Source organism: Neolamprologus multifasciatus, chromosome 4 (genome assembly GCF_963576455.1).
Source record: "Neolamprologus multifasciatus chromosome 4, fNeoMul1.2, whole genome shotgun sequence".
In the NCBI taxonomy this organism is placed as follows: Eukaryota; Metazoa; Chordata; class Actinopteri; order Cichliformes; family Cichlidae; genus Neolamprologus; species Neolamprologus multifasciatus.
The window spans coordinates 18,566,709-18,591,511 of record NC_140442.1 but is presented as its reverse complement, the minus strand read 5'-3'; the positions used below and the strand labels follow the sequence as shown (position 1 = coordinate 18,591,511).

Here is a 24,803-nt window from a genome sequence, read left to right as displayed (position 1 = left end):
TTTTAATTACCAAAAAAGGGCTTGTGTTAACTAGGCAGTAGGATTGAGCCAGTCATTTAGCTTGACCATTTTTGTATAGGGTTGTACTACAGTGCACTATTACAACCACAGTGATAAACACTGAGACAAAATCCTTCCACTCAGAAAGATGTGATGCTGATATAAAACAAGTACTTGAGATAACAGAACTTTTTATACACACACTTTAGATAATTCTGTAAGAATCAGGTTAAGATCATTAATTACATAAATTGTCCTTTCTTACATGTAGCATGGAATGTAATCCATTTCTATTTACACAACTGGGAATATTCAATACTAACTCAAATGCTAGAATCAGTATTCTAACGTTGTACAAAAACTAGACTAACAGGCACATTTTCAGAATTTAGAATGACTCCAAAAAGTCACAGTAGAGAGGTTCTCTAACTCTAGTAAAATAATTGTCTTGAGTGTCACCTGAGATAATCAGAACTTTAATGACTGATCAAGCTGGTAAATTAGTTTGCCACTGGCTAGACAAAGCATTCGCATTAGTGCTGTTTTTGTCTTCATTGTTTTTTTGTTTTGTGTTTTCCCAGAAAGTCTCATCTTCTCAAACTGGTAAAACATCTCGCTCATTATAATCTGTGAATCTTTGAGCTTTGAGCTGTACTGATATATCATTAAAGGGGTGGTCAAAACTGACAAAACATTTGGCTTTAATCCAGCATGACATCAAAGCCCAGCCAACACCAGCAAAATTTGACACTTCTGTCATCAAGAGCAGATTATGGGAAAGCAGAGCATGAATAATCTTTTAGATAAATGTTTTCTTCAACTAAAATTTAAACGTTTACTGGAGGAAATGCAACGGATGCCTTGAGGGTCAATCCTTGCAATTTTCATGAAAACACTTGTACTTTTAAACTTTTTTTTTTTGTAACTTTTTTTGATTAATTTCAGTCCATATATTATGCATAGTCACAAACAAATGTAAATGTAGTGAAACAAATGATATTGAAATAAAATTAAAATTATTTGTTAAAGTAATATAAAAATCTTAAACGAGTGCATGACAGCCAGTGTGCACTGTAAAGTTTTTGTATTGGGTTGTGCCACAGTGGATAACAGTGGCTACCACTGTAACACCTTCTATGACAAAAACCTGATTCCAAACCTGATTGAAACAAAATGACAAACAAATAAACAAACAACAGTGAGTGGGTAAAGAGATGGCTTTTCTTTCCCGTATGTGCCTCACAACACTATACAAAAACCAAGAATGTTTGATAAGTCATATTTACAATAAGAACCCTTTTAGAACACAGTGAGCTTTAAACTAATACATCATCTTTAGCATGTGTTTAAATAGTTATTTATCAATAATTTAAAATATTATTAGAGTAAATATTATTTGCGACGTTAATAACTAAAACTCAAAACTTAAAGTTCCAAGAGTAACATTTGAAATTAATTGCAGCAAGATTGAAAAACACTGTGAAAAAAAAGTGAAAAACACTGACTTGTGTACACTATCAGACAAAGGTTTTTGAATGGGTATTCCTCACTGTGTATGGTAGTGGCTGGGGCTCACAGTGTTAGAAGGCAATACAAAAACCTCTCTAGTAAATACCAAAGGTTACTATATCTTTAAAAACAAACAAAAGAATTCAGTTAATTTCCATAAAAATATAGGTTATGAAAGTAGTTTCATCTTGAAAAATATGGCAATTTAAGAGTTTTCCTCATTTGCTTTTGATTCACCATAACATAGTTCATAAACTGACAGACAGACAAAGAAAAATAGTGTTAAACTAATATAAGAAGCATTAAAGTTGGAACCAGTGTGAAGTGTCATGATAGCCAATATACATGGGGAAGTTTTTGTACAGGGTTCAACAACAGTGCACTATAACAACCACAGTGGTATATCCTATGGCAAAAACAATGGCCAAGATCACAGCCCTTTTCCATCCTGCACATGGTCAGCTGTGGACACAAGTAGTAGTACCAGTGGTAGTTGTTCTTATTATACAATTTTCTGATCCGCTTGGAGTTGGGAGGGCACATAAAATAGTGTTAACTGTTATAACAAGTTGGAGCCTCATATATACCATAGAATGACCCAATTTATATAATTCAAACACAAGCAAGTCCTCATATAATCCTGTATGTGGAAAGTGTAAGACTGGTATGTTTCTTAGGGAAAGCAAAAATGTTTATATGTTGGTAGTCATGTTTTCTTACACCAGTACTTATGTTAGAACAACACCAGCTAAAAAGTTATAGTTTTTTTAGCCCTTATTTTGATAGAAATAAGAATAATATGTGAATCTTTACAAATTAAAATGCACCAAACGTATTTTAAATGTTATATATTACACTTTATTTATAGTTAATTTTTACTTCAAATGTATTTTTTTCCAAAAGTTAAAGTATTAAACCTATATACAGTCAGGGGTATTTTCAAACTTTCAAAGGACATCCTTTCGGGTTTATATTATTATAACACACAGGAAGCAGTCTTCACCACAACAGGTGTTTCCACATGCAGTTAACAAACTGAAACTTTGGACTGACAGCAAAAAGCTCAGCACTGATAGTTCTTGTTAATATATTGGACAAAGCAGGGGAGAGACAGTGTTTGTATGTTTTCAGCCTCAAAATAAATATTTCAGTTATGGCATTTTCTTACAGAATAGCACATCTGAGCTGAATAATACCTGAGTAAAGAAAAATCATAATTAATACCAATTCAAAAAGAGTATGAGTACCAATAAGAGTATAGCTGACTATGAGGCATGTGATCAGATACTAAGTCTTGGGCATGTTATTTAAGAAAAAAAAATCATTGCAGTAATTGAATTTTTTTTCACTTAAACTGAAGTATACGAACTAACTAAGTGTATTAGAAGCACCAGTTAATCTGCAGTATAGTTTTGTGTTTGGCCAACTGAAAACTAGCTAGTCACTAGTACACAATGCTGTTAGGCTCCCTACTGGAGCCTCCAAAGTTTTGCAAAACACAGGGTGACTGTAGCTCAGGAGGTAGAACAGGTGATCTACTGAACTGAAGGTCGGTGGTTGAATCCCTGGCTGCTCCACTGGGTTATGAATGTGTGTGTGATAGTGATGTGCGGATCGATCCTGAAATATAAATTCCTCCGATACCAATCATTTATGTTCTAGAATCGATTCTCACATTAAAATATCGATATTTTAGTAATTTAGGGTAAATTTGTAATTTATCATTAACAGGAACACAGTGGAAAGAAACTATAACATTCGGATTGTCAACATTCAAAGGAACTACTTCCTCTTCCGCCTTTCATAGTCACGTGCGAAATACGGCTGTCTGTCTCGCAGCCCCTTGGCGTGCGCACTCACAACAATGGCTGAGCGTAATTGGAGTCATGTGCGAACGTATTACGTTAAATGTCCAGAAAGCGGGGGTGTCCAAATTCAGAGGCTGCTTCCACCTGAGGACCTGGCCTTCGCGGTTTAAAGAAAGCTGGGTAGTATGGCACGAGCTCCCTCGGTGGAGTGAAACTCTGCCGTCTGCTCCTTGCTATCTAAAATATAACCGGGCGCTGGCGTATACTCTCGACCGTCTCACACTTCTGTTTAATCAGTTTTCTGTTTGATGTTTATTCAACTGTGTGAAAACCCAGAGGAACCCTCCTGAGGGATTAATAAAGTTAAATTTAATTTAATCTAATCTAATAACTTTAACCTCCTAAGACCTGAACTCTTCCACAGTATGCATTTTTAATTTCTCTTTGATATTTGGGCATAGGGGCCCGATGAATGTAAAAACAAAGAATTACCAGATTTATTTTTTTTACCTTATTTTTGTTTTTAAGAAAAATAAGAGCCACATATGAGGATATTCGTTTAAAACTTTGATAGAACAGTAGCAGTATAATGTCCTCGTAAGTGGATATCAGGCCCTTGTTGAGCAAAATTGAGTATTTTGGTCTAAATAACCCAAAATGTGATGTCCACATATGTGGACGCCAGGTCCTAGGAAGTTAATCTCAGCCAAACCGGTTTACTCACAAACAAATAAAACACTGAAAAAGCCAAACAATATAATTTTTAAGTTATCAAAGTGGCTTATATATTATGTTTAACCCGAGTAGCGAAAGACCGCGGGGGTTTGAAAACGATGTGTCGGTCGGCTCAGATATTTGAAGTTTACACAGCTACATTCTCACCTGAAAATATGTTAAAAGTTTTTTCGCGACCCAGAAAGAGAAACGAGTAATATTAAAACTAAGTAGCTGCCGCCATTGTTTGAAACTGGAATTGGCTGGGTTGCGCTATGAATTCTGCAATATGGTTTTTCAATTTTGTTGTCCGGGTGGAAAATCGGGAGAAATTTGGGAGAATGGTGGCTCCGGGAGATTTTCGGGAGGGGCACTGAAATTCGGTATTCTCCCGGAAAAATCGGGAGAGTTGGCATGTATGGTTGTGGCAACATCACTAACCTTGTCAAACACCTCAGAGTAAATCATATCACAGAATATGATGAGCGTATGTTGAGGTGAACTGAAGAGGAGGACAGGGACAGGTGGTGCTAGGGCGAGACAGACATCTCTCACGGAGTCCTTTAGTGCTGCAGGCAGGCAACATGTTCAAAGAGCGCACAGCTTCAGTTTTTTTTATTTCTATGTGATTAACTCTGCATTATTAAGTGATAAGAACAAGTAATCTGATGTCCTGTAATCATTATGACACTATAATTTGAGATACAATAAATAAAATAAGTTTTTGTACAAAGTATCGGTATTGGATCAGTATCGTAGATACCACCCTGAATATTACTTGGTATCGGATCGGAAAGGAAATCAGTGGTATCGCACATCACTTGTGTGTGATTGGTGGATTGAAAGCACATAGAAAAAGTGCTTTGGAATTGTGCCCTCATCTCTTTGGAACTGAGCTGAAAGCTAATTTTTTAAGCTTGCATTAGTTTCATATTCATTTTGTTGTTGGTTTTTTTTTTTGTCTTATTTTCTGTTTCGTATTTGTTGCTATTTATATAATAGCTTCAAGATAAAATCACATTCAGTGATTTTATCTTGAAGCTATTATATAAATAAACTTACTTACTTACTAGTGAGTCAGTCTATTACCACTTTCATCACCATAGTATCGACCATCGACCACAGTATGTGAGAACTCAGGGCTGTGTGTCGGACAGGGTCGTCTGCAATACGGGGGGCCCACAGGGAACGGTTCTGGCTCTGTTCCTCTTCACCATCTACACTGCAGACTTCTCCCACAACTCCACCCAGTGCTTCCTGCAGAAGTTCTCTGATGACTCTGCAATAGTTGGCTTCATCACTGATGGGGACGACAAGGAGTACAGAGAACTGACACAAAACTTTGTGGACTGGTGCCAGCTGAACTACCTCCAGATTAACACCAGTAAAACCAAGGAGCTGGTGGTAGACTTCCGCAGGCACAAGCATCCTCCACTGCAACCACTGAACATCCAAGGTATGGACATTGAGGCTGTGGACAGCTACAGGTACCTTGGTGTTCATCTGAACAACAAACTCGACTGAACTTATAATTCAGACGCCTTCTACAGGAAAGGTCAGAGCAGGCTGTACCTGCTGCGGAGACTCTGTGGTGGCCTCAGCCATCTTTTATGGTGTGGTCTGCTGGGGTGGCAACATCTCTGCTGGGGACAGGAAGAGACTGAACAGGCTGATCCGCAGGGCCAGCTCTGTTCTAGGATGCCCTCAGGACCCAGTGGAGGTGGTGAGTGACAGGAGAATGGCGGCTAAGCTGTCATCCCTTTTGGACAAAAAGGGATGACATGCAGGAGACTCTGACAGCACTGAGCAGCTCCTTCAGTGGGAAACTGCGGCACCCACGGTGTGGGACGGAGAGATTTTGCAGGTCTTTCCTCCCCACTGCTGTCAGACTCTACAACAAAAACTTCAACTGATCAAACACACAAAAACCCACACATGTGCAATAAGACTAAGTGCAATATTCTTTTCTGACAAAGTTGTATTTTTACTCAGTTGTATATAGAATTTGTATTCTTTTTTTATCCTATTGTATATTTTATTCTATTTTATTCTACTGTATATAGTATTTTATTTTATTCTATTCTGTACAGTTGTGTACTGTATTTATTCTTATTGTGTGATCTATTGAGATCCTGTTTCTCTTTATTCTTTATCCTTTATTATTCTAGTTGCTCCGTTTCTTTACCGCTTAACTACTCCCTCAGTTTTCAGTCGATTTTCACCGTTCAAACTTTAAACTGTTCTGCTATTTCTGCTATATCTGCTATATCTTTTGGTGATGATAACTTTTATACTTTTTTAGATATTCAGCTTTTTATGCCATTTTTTGGTCCATTTTGCTGACAGGGACCACATTATCAGTGTGATCACCAGTTTTGCTTGCCGGGCTGAGCCATGTTTTAGCTCAGTGAGATGAGCAGCTGTTCTCAGACCAGGAGGCGGGTTCGAATCCCGCTTATGGCAACATTTTCTTCAGTTAACATTTCTACTTTTTTCCACACAAATTTCAGCTTTTTCACCTCTTTTTAGCAAAACGTTCAGTTTTTCACTACTTTTCAGCACAAATTCCAGCTTCTTAAGCTGTTTTTAGCACAAACTTCAGCTTCTTTTCCTCTTTTCAGCAGAAAGTCTGCTGATTCACCTCTTTTCAGTACAATTTTCAGCTTTTTCACCTCTTCTTAGCACAATTTTTATCCTCTTCTGCTCTTATCAGCACAATTTTCAGCCTTTTCACCTCTTTTCAGCACAAGTTAGTTTCTTCTGCACAGTGCACATTTTTTTTCCTCTCATCATATCTCTGTTTGGGACCGGAACTGGTTTGGCGCAGTGGGATGCGCAGCTGCTGTGAGATCTCGTGGCAAGGTTTCAAGTACTACATGGGACAGATGCTGCACATCTTCCCTGCTTGCATGTAATCTGCTTTCTTGACACTCTTCAGTGTAGTCTTTCAAATAAAGCAGAGTTCAGCTTCTACACCTGTTTTCAACAGATACCTCTCCTTCTTCTGCTGTTTTCAGATTCCACTACACGGATTTCACACTGCATTTTTGCAGGAAATGCAACTTTTTCTAGTTATATTCTAATTTTTGCTATATAACTTTTGCACTGTCCACTTCCTGCTGTAAAAAAACAAATTTCCCACGTGTGGGACTAATAAAGGTTATCTTATCTTATCTTATCTTATCTTATCTTATCTTATAGTGATTTTGTACTAACCAGTCACTCATTCATTGATAATTCATGACTACTCAGAATGTTTTTGTTCAATGAATACATATGCATATATATCAAAAGACACAGCATATTAGGACATGCAGTCATCTCCAAACCACATGCTGCCCACTGTCTGCAGGAACACCTTTCATGGTCTCCTACAAATTGCATGTTCAGTTTCCCTCCATGCAGACAGTTCTCGGTCCTTGGAAATTTCTCTTAGGCAACCCAGCTCACCTTGTCTGTGGATTCACATGTGTAAACTCTCTGTGTTTTTCTATGCCAGACCAGCCTGCTAACCACCTGTCGCTCTAAGCCTCCATTCTCTTAAGTATTTGCTGTTGATAAAACTTGTAACACTTTCTCCCTGTGTCCAGCTCTTGATGTCAGAAGTTAAGATTAAAGTTATATGCTTTAAAACCAAAGCCCATTCCACAGTAACTTCGACTCTTGATCCACAATCAAAACTCAACCCAATCTCCCTGAAAGAACACATCCTTGTCGTGAAGCTTTTCATGGTATGTCCATGATTATTTTTAACTCAGTGTCAAACTACTCTGCATACATATTTTTCAGATCATGTCAAGGTTACTTACATAGTTAAACTTCCTTGGGGCAGGGTCTTAAAATAGGGACAAGCTGTGATAAATGGAAATGATGCAGAGTTTGTTTACTAGTTTGTGTTTTTGTCAAAGAGTCTAATTGAGACACAGCAGCTCACAATATGTTTAATCTGTAACAGGGGGTGGGGAGTGTGGCTGACTATTCAGTTGATTTTTGGATTTTTGGATCCTAGTGAAGGAGACTGGCTGGGGACCAATGGTGTAGCATCAAGGTTTTTTTTAACAGTTCAGTTATTTATATGAAGAAAGTGTTAGCTGTTAAACACTTACTTGACTCTCTTGTCAACTAAAACTAAACTCCCACTCCACTTCAGGTGCGAAACTTCAGGGGGGCAAAAGAGGAAACAGGAAGTGATGAGAGCAAACTGGAGTTGTAGCCGATGCAGATCAGAAGGACCGAGCTGACTTCAGAGGAAAGAAGAAGGAGTGAGTGGTTTTACTGTGGGCAACATGGACATCTCATCAACACCTGTCCAGGGTGCCCACAAGTTTCTTCAAACTTCTTCAAGACACATAGTTCTTTATTTTGATGACACCTTGAGGCAAACTTATTTGCCATTTCTGCTATGAAACAGTGACTAAAAAAACAATCACCTAACTCAACATTGAAAGCTAAATTCTGTTATTCAAATTTCTTCACTATTGCAGGGGAGAATGTTTACCTACATCAATCATGTTTGAGTTGAACCAAAAACAAGCACTGACTGTTCAGTATTAACATATATACAAGGCCTTTAGGCCAACAAAGCTCTATCAGTAACATTAACTCCTACTGACTTTGTGCTGGTTGGTTGCTGTAAAAGCAGGAGATGCCAAAGGGTCTGATAAAGAGGAAGTGTTTACAAACTGTTGGCAGGATACCTAATTTTATATAACCCAGACCACAGGAAGTGGATGTCTCAATGGAAACTGCTAATAAAGTGTACACTGGGAATTGTTTTGTCTGTGAAACCTGATTCCTTTGGTTTAAATTAAATAAGTATTTGTATTGGAAACAGACTCTAACAGATCACTGTGACAGCTATGGCTACTTTGACTACTGGGGGAAAGGAACACAAGTCACAGTATCTTCTGGTAAGTGATCATGTCATGTATTTTGAGTTAGTGAAATCCTATATTTAGCTGATTATTAGTAGTATTAAATAAAATCTTGGTTATATTTTGCATCTAATGTTATAGTGTAATATCTGTGTAAATGATAGGTAATAGTTTCTTGGTTTAGTGTAATCACCTTTGAAATGACACAAGTAGCTGGCAAAATATTTTTTGCACTAAAGTGCAATTGAAATCTGTCACTGTGATGACTACTTTGACTACTGGGGAAAAGGAACAACTGTGACTGTCACATCAGGTAAAAAATATATGTATTTTTCCGTTCTATGAAAAATTTAATAACACTTTTTAAATCGTTGTATTTAGGGTTTTAAAGGCACATGTTTTTGTATGTTGGATATGTTGAGTTATTACACTGTGAACGCTGCTTTTGATTACTGGGGAAAAGGAACCATGGTCACTGTCACAACAGGTAAAAAAGGCTTTTGTCTTCATATTATAAATGTGGTTCTTTTAGAGGCATTTTTGGGATTTTTTGTTTGGTTGGTTTTTCGACATTAGTGGGACCATGAGAGTCTTTAAGGTGCTTGTTTTTGTATGTTCAATGTGTTAATGTCTTATACTGTGACAATGCTTTTGACTACTGGGGAAAAGGCACAATGGTCACTGTCACAACAGGTAAGATGAGCTTTCTGACTTAATTTTAATACTAAAAATATTAAACTTTCATTGTTAATTTGGCATATTTAGAACTTGGAGGTGGTTGTTTTTGTATGTCGGATATGATGAAATTTTACACTGTGACCACGCTTTTGACTACTGGGGAAAAGGCACAATGGTCACGGTTACATCAGGTAAAATGATTCATTTCTTTCTCTTAATGTTAAGGTTTACATTTAAAGACTGTGTTGTTGTTTTTTCAAAGAAAAAATGTTTTTCAAACTAATTTCTATAGTATTACAAGCCTATAATCTGTACTCTCAGTTTAATCTTTGATGGTATTATTTTTAAGAATTCAGAATCTCAATTTGCAAAAAATGAGATTATTCCAGATTTTTTGGTTATCGTGAAATAAGATGGAAAAACGCAGAAAAATGTGAACAGGTTTTTGTATTGAGTGGTAAATAATTATTTAGATTGTGGCCATTCTTTTGACTACTGAGGAAAAGGTACAATGGTCACTGTCGGTTCAGGTATGAATTTTAACATTATTCTTATAACTAACTTGTTTTTCCTGCTTAATTATATAAAATCTGACAAAGAATTGGCACAAAAGAGAAAGTGCCGTGTGTTTCTTTCTCTTTAATTCAATTAGAAAATAATTATATAAGCAGTTATTTAGTTGAGAGTGATTCAAATTATTTCCAAAGTTAAATGATGTCACTAAGTAATGCCATATCACAGAAGTTAGTTTTTGTGAGAGGTGTGAAAAGACTCTGTTAACTGTGCTAACTGGGCTTTTGACTACTGGGGGAAAGGTACAATGGTTACAGTAACATCAGGTAAGGTGATCTAATTCTTCCACTTTAATTTTATGATTTTTAATTTAAATCTTGATTTTTTTTTTTTTTAAGAAATGTTGTGGTTGCAAGAAAATTCAGTACCGTCATTTGTGGACTACTAATGGATAAATGTCTTATAATTTACACACTTGGTTTAAATGTTGGTGGTGAAAATCAGGTTTTGTCAGGTTCGGTCTTTTATATATCAGATATCAGATTTTAGACTGTTATTAGATGGAGCGTAAGGTTTTTGTATTCAGTTGTCAGTAAGTTGTTAGACTGTGACTACGCTTTTGACTACTGGGGAAAAGGCACGACAGTCACCGTCACATCAGGTATGAATTGTTATATTTCTTGCTAAAGAGAGAAATTCCTGATCCCTTGTTACAATGCAATGTAATCATTTTCATTTGTTTACAACTATAATAATAAATTTGGTAAATTAAGTACTTATATCAGCAATTTTCTGTAGTTTGTTACAGAATATGTAAAAAATAATAATTTCAGACCGATTTTAATTAATAAAAATAAAAAAAATTAATTAAGTAAGAGTATCAAAAATGTTGTGAGAAGTAAGAAAATTATCCATTAAGTATCTCAAATAGCTTTTTGACTTATAAAATGGCTCTCCAGTTACAACATCATCAGTTAACATATGTCTCCATTGGATACAAGTTCTAATTTAACTTATGTGTCACTTCAAAATTGAATTGTGTTCATATACATTTGCTATAAAATCGTGTTATTTTCAACATTGGCTTTAACACACAGTGTATTTTGGGGGATTTGATAGGATTTTAAAATCTTCTTAATTAATGTTGAAGTAGACCTTTTGTGTATCATTAGTAGTTTAGCCTTTTTATACTAAGAACTAAGTAGATTCAGTACTGTGCTACGGTGCTTTTGACTATTGGGGAAAGGGGACAACAGTCACTGTTTCATCAGGTAAGTAAACCATTTTAATCTCAAACATCAATGCTGAAGTAAAATAAAATTTAATGTGTTCTTAAAAGAGTTTGCTATCAACATTGTGAAAGGATTTTTTTCCAAATTTATGCTATTCTTTTTATTTATTTCTAAGGGTTTTTTGTTTATTTTTCTCCATATTCTGTATTTAAAATTATTTACAAAATTATGTGGTGTAGACTGAAAAAAAGTTTAACTTATCAATAATATAATATAATATAATATAATATAATATAATATAATATAATATAATATAATATAATCAGTTCTAAGCGAAAATGTGTGGTATATTACTGTATTTCTATTCTGGTATCTTAATTACTGTTGTCTCTCCTTTCTTAGCCACTTCAACTGCACCCACTGTGTTTCCTCTGGTACCATGTGGTTCTGAGACTGGAAATATGATCACTCTTGGCTGCCTTGCCACCGGCTTTAACCCTCCTACGCTGACTTTCTCGTGGACCAAAGGCGGCACTCCCTTGACAGACTTCATCCAGTACCCTGCAGTACAGAAAGGCAATGTTTATACTGGAGTCAGTCAAGTCCAAGTGAGGAAACAGGACTGGAATGAACAACAGACTTTAAAATGTGCTGTGAATCACGCTGCTGGGATTGCACAGGCTATTGTTGGTCAAATTGGTAAGACTTATGCTAAGTCATTTAATTTCCTTTTCTCAGATTATTTGAATTCTATATACATCACATGCAAAATGTATTGCTAACGTAGCTTTATTCAGTACACATTAGCAAAATTGATAGTAAAGTATTACTGGGCCACATCTAGTGATTGTTACTTGTGATAGTAATAGGAGTCAGTTCTCTAGTTCCTCTCCAGTTTTTTGAAGAAATTATAATAGAGGCTGACTTTATTGTAAATGCACCCCAAGCTACTTACGTTGACAAATAATCTCAACACAGAGAGAATAACTGTTTGCACTTACAACTAAAACCCAAACTTATTTAAATTTAAAAAAACATAACCAACATAAAATCAAATATTTCACTTCATTAAATAACATGAAATATTGTTAAATATTTCAAAATTCATAATTTGTTCATAATCTTTGTGGAACCACACACATATAGTAAGGTGGAATGACAACAGAATATATCCAAGCAGTCTTCCTCATGAGTATTATGCTTTGGTACATTGTCAGTTTTTAATTCTTCACTCATACACTGTAAGTCCTCTGCGCCTGTCTGAAAAACAGTATTGCAGCATGTTGTGCTTCTTTCCGTCTGTCTAAATAATTCTCGTCTTTTCTGATCTCTGCCTGTCTCTGTGCACCTTCACTGTGCATTGATGATTAACATAATTAACATTAATATTAAATCTGTGTTTGCTTGTATATGCAGAAGTGAGCAGTAAAGTTCTGCAGTTCAGTTATTTCCTTTTGTGACTATAGATATCTAATTTTCTTTTGGACACTGCAAAGTAAAAGTGCTAAGTAAAAGTAACTGCGCATGAGGAACCTGTTTATATAGAAAAACATTATAGTATGGACATTGTAGCAAATTATTTATCTCAGCTTCTGCATATATATATATATATATATATATATATATATATATATATATATATATATATATATATATATATTATTCCCTGCTTCTGCATACACATATTTGTGTATATCTTTGTTTTTCAGTGGTGTTTAAGCAGAATCCAACTCTTAAAGTGTTTTCATCCTCTTCTGATGAGGACGGTACCTATACTGCCTCCTGCTTTGCCAAAGAGTTTGCACCAAAGAAACATAACTTAAAATGGCTGAAAAATGGAGCAGACATCACAAGCAAGATAGATCTGATTGAAACAGTTTCTGATTCAAAAAATGCGACTGGAAAAATAGTGTACGATGCAGCAAGTTTTCTCACAGTAAATTCCACTGGCCTGACAGAGAAGACTATATTTATGTGTGTCTTTACCGGAGAAAAAGATGCATCTTTGAATAAAACTCTGGCCTACAAAGACAATAAGCCAGGTGAGTAACAGAAAAATAAACAATTATTTTCTCATTATTATTTTGAAGTGATTTTGTTCTATAACTATTCATGGCTTCATCATACAGATTCTAAACCATGTAGTTCGTCAGATGTGATGGCACAAATTTTTGGCCCCACAACCAAGGACATGCTTTTTAAGAAAAAAGGAACTATAACATGTAAAGTCATGGCAGAAAATAAAAAACTCAATATAACTTGGGAAGATGAGAAAGGAACTGACATGGTGACTAAGCCAATGACTCCAGTCGATGGCAATCGGAACACATACAAATCTGAACTTGACATCACCTATGATGAATGGACCATGGGGCTAAAACGCGTCTGTGTTGTTCACCACCAAGAATTGATTGAGCCCCTAAGGAGAGAATATAAAAGGGAATACGGTAAGGAAAATACTCAGAAACTGTTCACTGTGAGCATGTGTTTTGTCCTTTTGCCATCTTAGTATCAAATACATCATTGGTGATGCTTCTTATGGTGTGTGTATGTTTTTCTCTGTGTGTCTATGTCTCTGCGTGTGTGTGTGTGTGTGTGGATTTGATTTCCTGTATTATTTTGGTTAATTTATGTGTGGCACAACGTCTCATGTTGTTTCATGCTTACAGGAGGAAACCCTCAGCGTCCGTCAGTGTTTATGCTCGCTCCTTTAGAACAAACTAACAAAGCAGAGGTGACCCTGACTTGCTTTGTGAAAGACTTCTTCCCTAAGGATGTTTTTGTGTCTTGGCTTGTGGATGACGAGGAAGCACACTCAAGTTATGCTTTTAATACCACAGAACCCATTGAAAACAATGGATTCTATTCTGCGTATGGCCAGTTGTTTGTCAGCCTTCACGACTGGCAAAACAATGAGGCTGTCTATAGCTGTGTAGTGTACCACGAATCTGTGGTTAACACAACTAGAGCTATTGTCAGGTCCATTGGGTACAGAACATTTGACAAAAACCGCATTGACCTCAACATGAACATCAACCAAGACTCCAAGTGCTCGGCCTAGTAGATGTTTCTCATGTCTCTGTCTTCTGCTGTTTGTTGTTTAATGTCTGTTGCTTGTGATATGACATTGTGTTTGTGTGTTTTAATGCAGATTCAAAATAAAAAAAAAAACAGTTTGCAACTCTGTTGATGTTCATTACATGCAGTTCATGTCTTCATTTAAATCATTTTGTGAGCTTTATGTTTGTTGTACAGTCACAGTGCTATCCTAATGCAGACAGTAGCATGTTTGGGTTATTTACACAACAATAATAATATAAAAGTATTTTTAACATCTAATTTCTACTAGAATAATACAACATCACTATATTAGGTATTCAGAGAACAGTCTATGTTTATTTAATATGCAGATAGTTTAGTAACACTGCTTCTGTGACTTGTCTTTGTGTGGCTGTGTTTTGTCTACTGGGTCTTGCACCCCTTAAAAACAGATGACTGCTCAATACAACCCTTTAAATCTCCCAGCCAAGGCTTAAATATAGTAATTAAACAATGCTGAAGTCTTTCTAAAGCAAGTCAGAAGTCAGGATTGTAGGTCTGAAAGGACATGAAATTCTATTCATCTTTATGGGACACTCACTCGACCTATGTCAGCTTATTTTTTTTCTTTTCTGTTGTTATAAGTTCCAACTAGGTTGACTGACTATGAATCTGATATAGCATATAGAGTAAAAAAAATGTATTTAACAGGAAATACATAAAATCTATAAGTTCCCATCGTACAATGTGTGTTTCAAAGTGAGATGTCAAATGTCCTATTATTTGACAGAATAAATTTTGTTCATCTAGCTCTTCTCATCGCTGACTCTCTGGAGCTTCATCACCCTGGACTATCTGGAGACGATAATGTAGCAAGCGTAGCCATCGTCTTCATCCTTCTCTTCCTCATCACTCTGCTGTTAATCTTTGGAACAACTGTTATCAAGGTAATCAGAAATTAATGTGCTGGCATTGTGTGCAGATTTAACTCAGCAATGAGCAATATGACAGATTACATTCATCAAGCACGTAGCCATGATAGGAAAAAGTAAAACTCATTTAGCATTCTGCATTTTAACCATGAGTCAGAATAACTCAAACTTTTCAAATTATTGTAAAAAAAACTAAAAAATGCTGATTACAGAAAAAATTGTATCTATGCACATTAGAAGCATTTATGATTATGTCAGTTTAATAAACCAATGTAAGATTTATTTAATACAATTAAAAAAGGAAGAAAAAGGTTCACGTTATCCCAGTGAGGGATTACCTACTTCACAATTCAGCTGTTGTTGTGAATTTAATTATCTTTATACAGTTGTTGCTAATATCATATAAACAATATATATCAGCTAAAATTCACTTAGAGTGCTGAAATTGTATAAAAACATAATTTAACAGTTGAATGTTCAAGGGCCAACTGATATCATGCTGATATCGCCCTACTCAAAGATTGAGCTGTATGGACAAAGACAAGGGTTTTAAGTCAGAAGCAGCAAGTGTAATTTCTATTACATATATATACAGTGGGGCAAAAAAGTATTTAGTCAGCCACCGATTGTGCAAGTTCCCCCACTTAAAATGATGACAGAGGTCAGTAATTTGCACCAGAGGTACACTTCAACTGTGAGAGACAGAATGTGAAAAAAAAATCCATGAATTCACATGGTAGGATTTGTAAAGAATTTATTCGTAAATCAGGGTGGAAAATAAGTTTTTGGTCACCTCAAACAAGGAAAATCCCTGGCTCTCGCAGACCTGTAACGTCTTCTGTAAGAAGCTTTTCTGTCCCCCACTCGTTACCTGTATGAATGGCACCTGTTTGACCTCATCATCTGTATAAAAGACACCTGTCCACAGCCTCAACCAGTCAGACTCCAAACTCCGCCATGGCCAAGACCAAAGAGCTTTCGAAGGACACCAGGAAAAGAATTGTAGACCTGCACCAGACTGGGAAGAGTGAATCTACAATAGGCAAGCAGCTCGGTGTGAAAAAATCAACTGTGGGAGCAATCATCAGAAAATGGAAGACATACAAGACCACTGATAATCTCCCTCGATCTGGGGCTCCACGCAAGATCTCATCCCGTGGGGTCAAAATGATCATGAGAACGGTGAGCAAAGATCCCAGAACCACACGGGGGGACCTGGTGAATGACCTGCAGAGAGCTGGGACCAAAGTAACAAAGGTCACCATCAGTAACACACTACAACGGCAGGGAATCAAATCCCGCAGTGCCAGACGTGTTCCGCTGCTGAAGCCAGTGCATGTCCAGGCCCGTCTGAAGTTTGCCAGAGAGCACATGGATGATACAGCAGAGGATTGGGAGAATGTCATGTGGTCAGATGAAACCAAAGTAGAACTTTTTGGTATAAACTCAACTCGTCGTGTTTGGAGGAAGAAGAATACTGAGTTGCATCCCAAGAACACCATACCTACTGTGAAGCATGGGGGTGGAAACATCATGCTATGGGGCTGTTTTTCTGCCAAGGGGACAGGACGACTGATCCGTGTTAAGGACAGAATGAATGGGGCCAAGTATCGTGAGATTTTGAGCCAAAACCTCCTTCCATCAGTGAGAACTTTGAAGATGAAACGAGGCTGGGTCTTCCAACATGACAATGATCCAAAACACACCGCCCGGGCAACAAAGGAGTGGCTCCGTAAGAAGCATTTGAAAGTCCTGGAGTGGCCTAGCCAGTCTCCAGACCTCAACCCCATAGAAAATCTGTGGCGGGAGTTGAAAGTCCGTGTTGCTCGGCGACAGCCCCAAAACATCACTGCTCTTGAGAAGATCTGCATGGAGGAATGGGCCAAAATACCAGCTACTGTGTGTGCAAACCTGGTAAAGACCTATAGTAAACGTTTGACCTCTGTTATTGCCAACAAAGGTTATGTTACAAAGTATTGAGTTGTATTTTTGTTATTGACCAAATACTTATTTTCCACCCTGATTTACGAATAAATTCTTTACAAATCCTACCATGTGAATTCATGGATTTTTTTTTTTCACATTCTGTCTCTCACAGTTGAAGTGTACCTCTGGTGCAAATTACTGACCTCTGTCATCATTTTAAGTGGGGGAACTTGCACAATCGGTGGCTGACTAAATACTTTTTTGCCCCACTGTATGTTGGAAGACCATAAAGACAAAATCGTGTCAGATCAAAATGAAGCTCTTTCAAAATCAGTGTGGAATGTGTGGTTGATTACAATATTTAAGATATGGTGACAAAAGTGATTATCAAACTCAAATTGTGTGATATTGTGTGGAATAATCTATGCCAATGTCAAAACATATAAAATATGTTCATATCTCTGATTTAAACCAATTTTATATGTGTAAGTTAAAAGATAATTACACTACATAATGTTACTATTTGAATTCATTTTTCTTTATATTCCAGTGTAGCATGTATATCCCAGTGCTTTATGTCCAGATGGCAAGTTTCTGAATGCCTTAATCAAATGAATGCATATTATTGAAAGTAAATTAATTTAGAAATTGTCTTAATACTGTGTAACAATCTATTATAAGCAGCTTTGTCTGCAACTGTTAGTTTGACCTCCTAAGTGAATTTCAGCTGATATTAAATTAGTGTTCCTTCTAAGTTTATTCAGGAACTATATTTAACCAACTACAAAACAAACGTTCAGCATTATAAGTTTCCTGTGTATTGATAAATTTTTTGATATATGTGTAGCAATGTAACTTCATGCATAAACACTATTTATAATGAAGTAGTGGTGAGCAGTATGAAATAAATCCTTTTGCTCCAAGTTCACTATTTTTTTTTTTTTTTTTTAACAGGTCAAATAAAACAAATGGACTGTGAAAGGACCGTTGTGTGTGGTGAAAAAAATATTTCTCAAACATTTTTTTTCATATAATCTCATAGTATCATGTAAGTAATCACAACTGCCTTTTTTAAACTGCAAAAGCTTTATCTGTCTTTAAAAATAAATGTTTTAATTAAGATTAAATTTTGTCTTTCTCTTGCTTTATTTTGAAACAGTTTACATTATCTGAAGGTTGATCTGTAAAAGTTTAATGCATTTTAAAGATTATTTATATGTATTTAATATTTTGTCCTTTTTAAACTCTAATATACAGTTCTGTTCATCACATCCACAGCATCTGGAATCAGCGGCCCATGCTATACCAAATATGCAAAGTGGTAGATTTTACAGTCGGTTGCGTTTTACTCTATTATTAGAGGATTTGAGAACTAAAACCTTTGGCAAAGTCATGAGACGTGAAATAAAATACATGTGGTACACATGCAAACTCACATGAGAAATGTAAATGTGCACTTTGTTTCTCTTACTGGCATAACCACACCTCACACCTGGTGTCTGTGATGCTCCGTTGCTCTTTGCATTCTCTCACTTCTGTATTTTGGTACTTTTTTGAGACCTGGGTGTTACTCAATGCTTCCGCTTGCTGCTTGCCCTGATCACTCTGCCCTATCATGCATAACAACTGTGCAACAGACTTCCTGCCCTATCGTCACCTGACACAGCAACAACAAACAATGTAAAATTATAACTCTGCCATCTAGCCTAAAGACAAACACACTACACTTAAAAATGAAATGAAACATTTCCTCATTTACCAAAATCTGAAGGTATGTATAACTGAGATGGCATTAACTTTTTTTCTTGCTGCGTTAATACATAATATTTATAATTATGCATGTAAAGTCAAACTAATATTTGCTCTTTCTCAGTGCCTCGGAAGTTCTCAGCAAACATCACATTGTACTCAGTCTGGGATGGGGAATTTGGAATCTCAACAGTAAGGCTCATCTGCACATTGAGTGGCTTCTTTTCAGACAAACTGACTTTGGGGTGGCTCCTGGATGGAAAAAAACTGGATCAAAGCCATAAGGCAAGCACACGGAAGCTACAAAGTGCAGGAGGAGAGGAGAAAATCTTCAGCCTGAGCAGTGAGCTTAGGCCAGATATGACATTGTGGGCAAAAGGCTCAACTTTTACCTGCAAGACTGAGCCCAATGGTGATCAATATAACAGAACAATAAACATTTGTCACAGTAAGTATGTAGAGTTACTGACTCAAAGAACACATTTATCATGCACAAATTCTTAATATGTGAAACAAATTAAGATCAGTCTTTAGTTAAAAGGTTGTTTTATTAGCTTGCCATATTAATAAGCAATTTTTCTTATAATCCACAGAAATTCACCTTTATTGTAACAATGTCAGACTCTAATGTTTGTTTGTTTTTTTTTACTTTCCTATTAACAGCTCTTCCAAGCTCCCCTCCCTTCATTCAAGTGGAGATTCCCAGCTTCAAGACTGTAATTACCTCAAATACTAACATGCAAGCAACGTGTTTGGTCCACACTTATTTTGATGCCATGATCACCTGGCTGATTGATGGCAAAGCCGTGAGTGAAAGAGCGACCCAAGAGAAAAACGCAACTCATATAATCAACAATCTTTCAGTTTCCTCGACTCAATGGGAGAAAGGGACGAATGTAACATGCAAAGCAGAGCATAAGTGCTTCACATCTGCTGAGAAGACCATAAATATTGCAGGTAAGATGATACGACAATAGGAAAATCAGACATGTTATGACCAAAGAGCAATTAAAATAATGTTTTTGCATGATCATCCAGGTTGTCCAGTTAATACTCCTTTGGTGGAGATCAGGCGATCTCTCACAGATCTGCTGAAGAGAGACGGTGCAGTGTTCGAGTGTGACATCAAACAACTGTCCTCATGTGACCTCTTCATCGCCTTAGAAGTCAATCATGGTCAAATTCTTGAAAAAAAACATTATAATTTTGCTGAAGGCTCAGTAGTCAATCTTTCAATCAGTAGTCAATTCATTGTCCCTCAGGAGTACTGGATGAAAGACCAAACCTTTACCTGCAAAGTGATTCAAGGCTCTTCTAAAACTTTTCACTCAAACTCCATCAGCAATATTTTTGGTGAGGAGATTTCCCTTTTTTTCCCTTTGTAGAAGCTGATTTATCTTTGTTGTTTTATACTTACATGGTTTCTATTAAATAGACTAATAGATGCACTGATGTATGCCCCTTTAGTGGACCCATCCATGGAGCTTCTTCTGGTTCCCAGTAAAGGTTCAGAATCACAGACTCTTTCATGCTCTGGATGGAGCTTCAACCCTCACATTAAATGGTTGTCTGAGTCTCAGCAAAGATCTCCAACAACCACTGATCTCAGCATGAGTGTAGATGGACGTGTTAGAGTAACGAGTCAACTTGTAATTGATCAATCTGAGTGGAAAAAAGGGAATAATTTCACCTGTGAAGTGTCTGACAGGTCTCTGAACACACGTATCACAAAAACAATCAGTCTCTGTTCAGGTACAGTGAAAATTCTCTTATTGTGATAATCATTAAGAATACAAGAAATTCACCTTTATTGTAACAATGTCAGTCTCTAATGTTTGTTTGGTTTTTTTTACTTTCCTATTAACAGCTCTTCCAAGCTCCCCTCCCTTCATTCAAGTGGAGATTCCCAGCTTCAAGACTGTAATTACCTCAAATACTAACATGCAAGCAACGTGTTTGGTCCACACTTATTTTGATGCCATGATCACCTGGCTGATTGATGGCAAAGCCATGAGTGAAAGAGCGACCCAAGAGAAAAACGCAACTCATATAATCAGCAATCTTTCAGTTTCCTCGACTCAATGGAAGAAAGGGACGAATGTAACATGCAAAGCAGAGCATAAGTGCTTCACATCTGCTGAGAAGACCATAAATATTGCAGGTAAGATGATACGACAATAGGAAAATCAGACATGTTATGACCAAAGAGCAATTAAAATAATGTTTTTGCATGATCATCCAGGCTGTCCAGTTAATACTCCTTTGGTGGAGATCAGGCGATCTCTCACAGATCTGCCGAAGAGAGACGGTGCAGTGTTCGAGTGTGACATCAAACAACTGTCCTCATGTGACCTCTTCATCGCCTTAGAAGTCAATCATGGTCAAATTCTTGAAAAAAAACATTATAATTTTGCTGAAGGCTCAGTAGTCAATCTTTCAATCAGTAGTCAATTCATTGTCCCTCAGGAGTACTGGATGAAAGACCAAACCTTTACCTGCAAAGTGATTCAAGGCTCTTCTAAAACTTTTCACTCAAACTCCATCAGCAATATTTTTGGTGAGGAGATTTCCGTTTTTTTCCCTTTGTAGAAGCTGATTTATCTTTGTTGTTTTATACTTACATGGTTTCTATTAAATAGACTAATAGATGCACTGATGTATGCCCCTTTAGTGGACCCATCCATGGAGCTTCTTCTGGTTCCCAGTAAAGGTTCAGAATCACAGACTCTTTCATGCTCTGGATGGAGCTTCAACCCTCACATTAAATGGTTGTCTGAGTCTCAGCAAAGATCTCCAACAACCACTGATCTCAGCATGAGTGTAGATGGACGTGTTAGAGTAACGAGTCAACTTGTAATTGATCAATCTGAGTGGAAAAAAGGGAATAATTTCACCTGTGAAGTGTCTGACAGGTCTCTGAACACACGTATCACAAAAACAATCAGTCTCTGTTCAGGTACAGTGAAAATTCTCTTATTGTGATAATCATTAAGAATACAATAAAACTATTTTTAAATTAGAAATTTGGATATGAGACATTTTATAACTGCTCCATGGTTGTTGCATATTATTTTCATTTATTTCTGTATTCATTTTTTAAAATTAATTTTATTTTTTATAGAAACTCCATCATCATCACAGCTAGTTGGGGTTTATGTCCAGGGACCACAGCTGACTGAGAGCAAAGGACATGTGACTATTACCTGTCTTCTGGTCGGCCCTAATCTTAATGATTTCTCCATCACCTGGAGAGTAGGTGGCAGCAAAATTCCTGAGGGTTATGATGTCCTAACTAATCCCCCAGTGAGTCATAACAATAGAACAGAGACTCGGCAGAGCTTCCTTAATGTGTCAGATGTGGATTGGGATGCACATACAAACATTTCTTGTGAAGGAAAACATCCATGTTCCGATCAGGGGAATGAAGACCATATAAGCAAAAGCAAAGGTAATATTAGAAATGTAACAAATCTTTCTAAACTTCATGTTCCTCTGGTTGTGACTGTATTTTTATGGTTCTCTTCCTTTTGTGTTTTTCAAGTCTTCCGTGAGCCAACAGTGAAGATAATACAACCAACTGCCTCTGACCTTTCTAAGTCTGACATCCTAATGCTTGTTTGCCTAGTGTCTGGATTTTTCCCTGCTAACATCATAGTGCACTGGGAAGAAGATGGCCAGGCTCTCGCATCCTCACATTACGTTAACAGTCCTCCATGGAAATACTCAGGGAGCAGCTCTTACTCTATGAGCAGCAGACTAAACATATCCAAAACTGAAGACAAAAGGTCAATGTATTCCTGTGTTGTCACACATGAGTCATCTAAAGCGCCTGTTGAAGACAATATAACTGATGTGTTTGGTGAGCTGCCATTTAGCATTTAATATTTACCTATTATTTCAATTATATTCATTTTAACAAACTGGACATGTAAAGTCCATTATTTTTCCAATCTCTTTTCAGCTTCTTTGTTAGTATAATAATGTCAAGTAAGTGATAAATAACCAAATGTATACATTATTCACAGATACGCTGAAATATTGTAATTTATTTGACAACATTGTGCATCCTGATGTGAATGAAGACACAGCTGAGGAAAGCTGGAATGTGGCTTTCACCCTCATTGGTTTTTTCATCATCGCCACCATATATGGTATCATAGTTACATTATATAAGGTAAGCACTTGTCATTTGATTGTTTAAAAGTAAGATTCCAGTCTAGCTTTTCATTTGAACCATGAAGATTATTATAATTATTGTTATTATTATCTGTACAAGGGAGACAGGGAGCATAAAAATATGTACATGCACTGTCATTATAGTGTGATGCTGTGATGATTGTGACACACCATTCTAATCTGACATTCCAGTCTGTATTATATCTATGTAGGCTTTCAGTTATCCATGTCATGATAGTCTAAGGAGATTGGAAAGAAAGCAACTTGACTTTTTTTAAGTTATATGAAGAGGTTTCGCCTGTCATCCAAGACGTTTTTTCAGCTCTAAAAACAAACGATGGAGAGTCCCCAGTTTTTAAACCTTGGCACAGGTTGTCCTTTACCAGCATTGCAAGAGTTAGCTTTAAATCTCCACCTAAAAGATAAAGATCACTCTTGGCAGTATTGAGATCACACCGAGTGCCTAAACCCCCACTCACATCTTCCTTCAGGTGACCTCAATAGGTCATATGACTGGGTGAGGTCTCACAGTGGTTTATCAAAAAGCTATGGTGATAATTACTTTTTTTCATTCATTGGATCAAATGATGACGCACATGGCTAATATCGGTCAATGACCCCCTTAAGAGACAACACTCACTAGTGTTTAAATACCTGGAACTCCCCACCATCTAGTTTAAGAACTCAAGAAGTCATTTGAAGGAGAGGTGAAACATCTTCACAAAACCTAAAGGAGTCCAGTTACTTTCTTTCCCAGCTTCTAAGTCTGTATTATGACATTCCATTTGGTGCTTAGTTGAACTTTCAAATATGACAAATGTATAAATTTATATTATAATAATAATAAAATGTTGTTGTTTCTATTACACTTTAATACACTTTTTATTTCAAGACAAAACAATACAAAGTTGTCACTAATTACATTTTCTCTCTCATTTTTTCTTTCAGACTAAATCATGATGTTCACAGGACGGTTCATGTATTATGACTGAAATGTCTAAGTTCTGGGGGTTTGAACAGCACCTGTCCTGACTAGTTTGAACATATAATGCTTTGTTTTTCCATTGTTATTGATTGCATTGTTTATGATTTACAATTTTTGGCATTTGTGCTTTAGTTTTGTGCTAGATGTGACATGTATGTAAGACAAGTGAGAAAATGCATTAAAAATCAATAAAGAAAACAAATAACTATCTTCAGTTGTTCTTGAATTAAGAAAAATGCTAAGTTGCCTTACAGAATACAAGTAATGACACATACTAATATAAAACTGTTTATCTTTGGAAAATTGTGTTGTGCACTATCATGTTGTATTACTTGGATTTTCCACAAGAGTGAGACAAAGCTCCATGTGTAGTAGCAGCAATATGGGTGCCACCTCTATGTGAAAACCTATGCTGATCATAATTTAAAGATGCTGACAGATGCGATGGGAAGGCGGTGGTGTTATGAAGAGGTGCATTCATTTGAAAGCACAAAGAATGTTTATATTACTCTTCCTCTTTCCAGACATACACAGAGTCACTGTAAATCTGTGAAGTCTGTCTTTGAGTGAAAGCCTAGATTGTGTTTCCATGTGCATTTGTGTACCTTGTGGGTTTGGAGGAATTCACATTTGGGAGGGATGACACAAAAAACAAATTAAGGCTTACT

At 36.6% G+C, this 24,803-nt stretch overlaps 1 protein-coding gene and 1 gene segment (V, D, J or C); both read left to right on the top strand.

Annotated features, from left to right (window-relative positions):
• The window catches only part of LOC146520261 (Ig mu chain C region membrane-bound form-like), a 35,856-nt gene extending 21,308 nt beyond the window's left edge, over positions 1-14,548 (top strand). Inside the window, 3 exon segments of the C gene segment in view lie at positions 13,038-13,370; positions 13,458-13,775; positions 13,998-14,548. Of these exon segments, the coding sequence occupies positions 13,038-13,370; positions 13,458-13,775; positions 13,998-14,389 (1,043 nt within the window).
• The window catches only part of LOC146520260 (uncharacterized), a 160,044-nt gene extending 135,703 nt beyond the window's left edge, over positions 1-24,341 (top strand). For 3 of the 14 annotated variants that reach the window (XM_085157705.1, XM_085157715.1, XM_085157713.1), the window contains 12 exons: positions 11,731-12,027; positions 19,099-19,422; positions 19,638-19,931; positions 20,013-20,327; positions 20,442-20,726; positions 20,842-21,135; positions 21,217-21,531; positions 21,646-21,930; positions 22,096-22,422; positions 22,516-22,833; positions 23,000-23,148; positions 24,099-24,341. In XM_085157705.1, the coding sequence (XP_085013831.1) occupies positions 11,731-12,027; positions 19,099-19,422; positions 19,638-19,931; positions 20,013-20,327; positions 20,442-20,726; positions 20,842-21,135; positions 21,217-21,531; positions 21,646-21,930; positions 22,096-22,422; positions 22,516-22,833; positions 23,000-23,148; positions 24,099-24,110 (3,215 nt within the window). In that variant the 3' untranslated portion in view covers positions 24,111-24,341. The other 11 variants (XM_085157704.1, XM_085157702.1, XM_085157701.1 and 8 more) reach the window with 9 other exon arrangements.
• Positions 24,342-24,803: the final 462 nt, after the last annotated feature.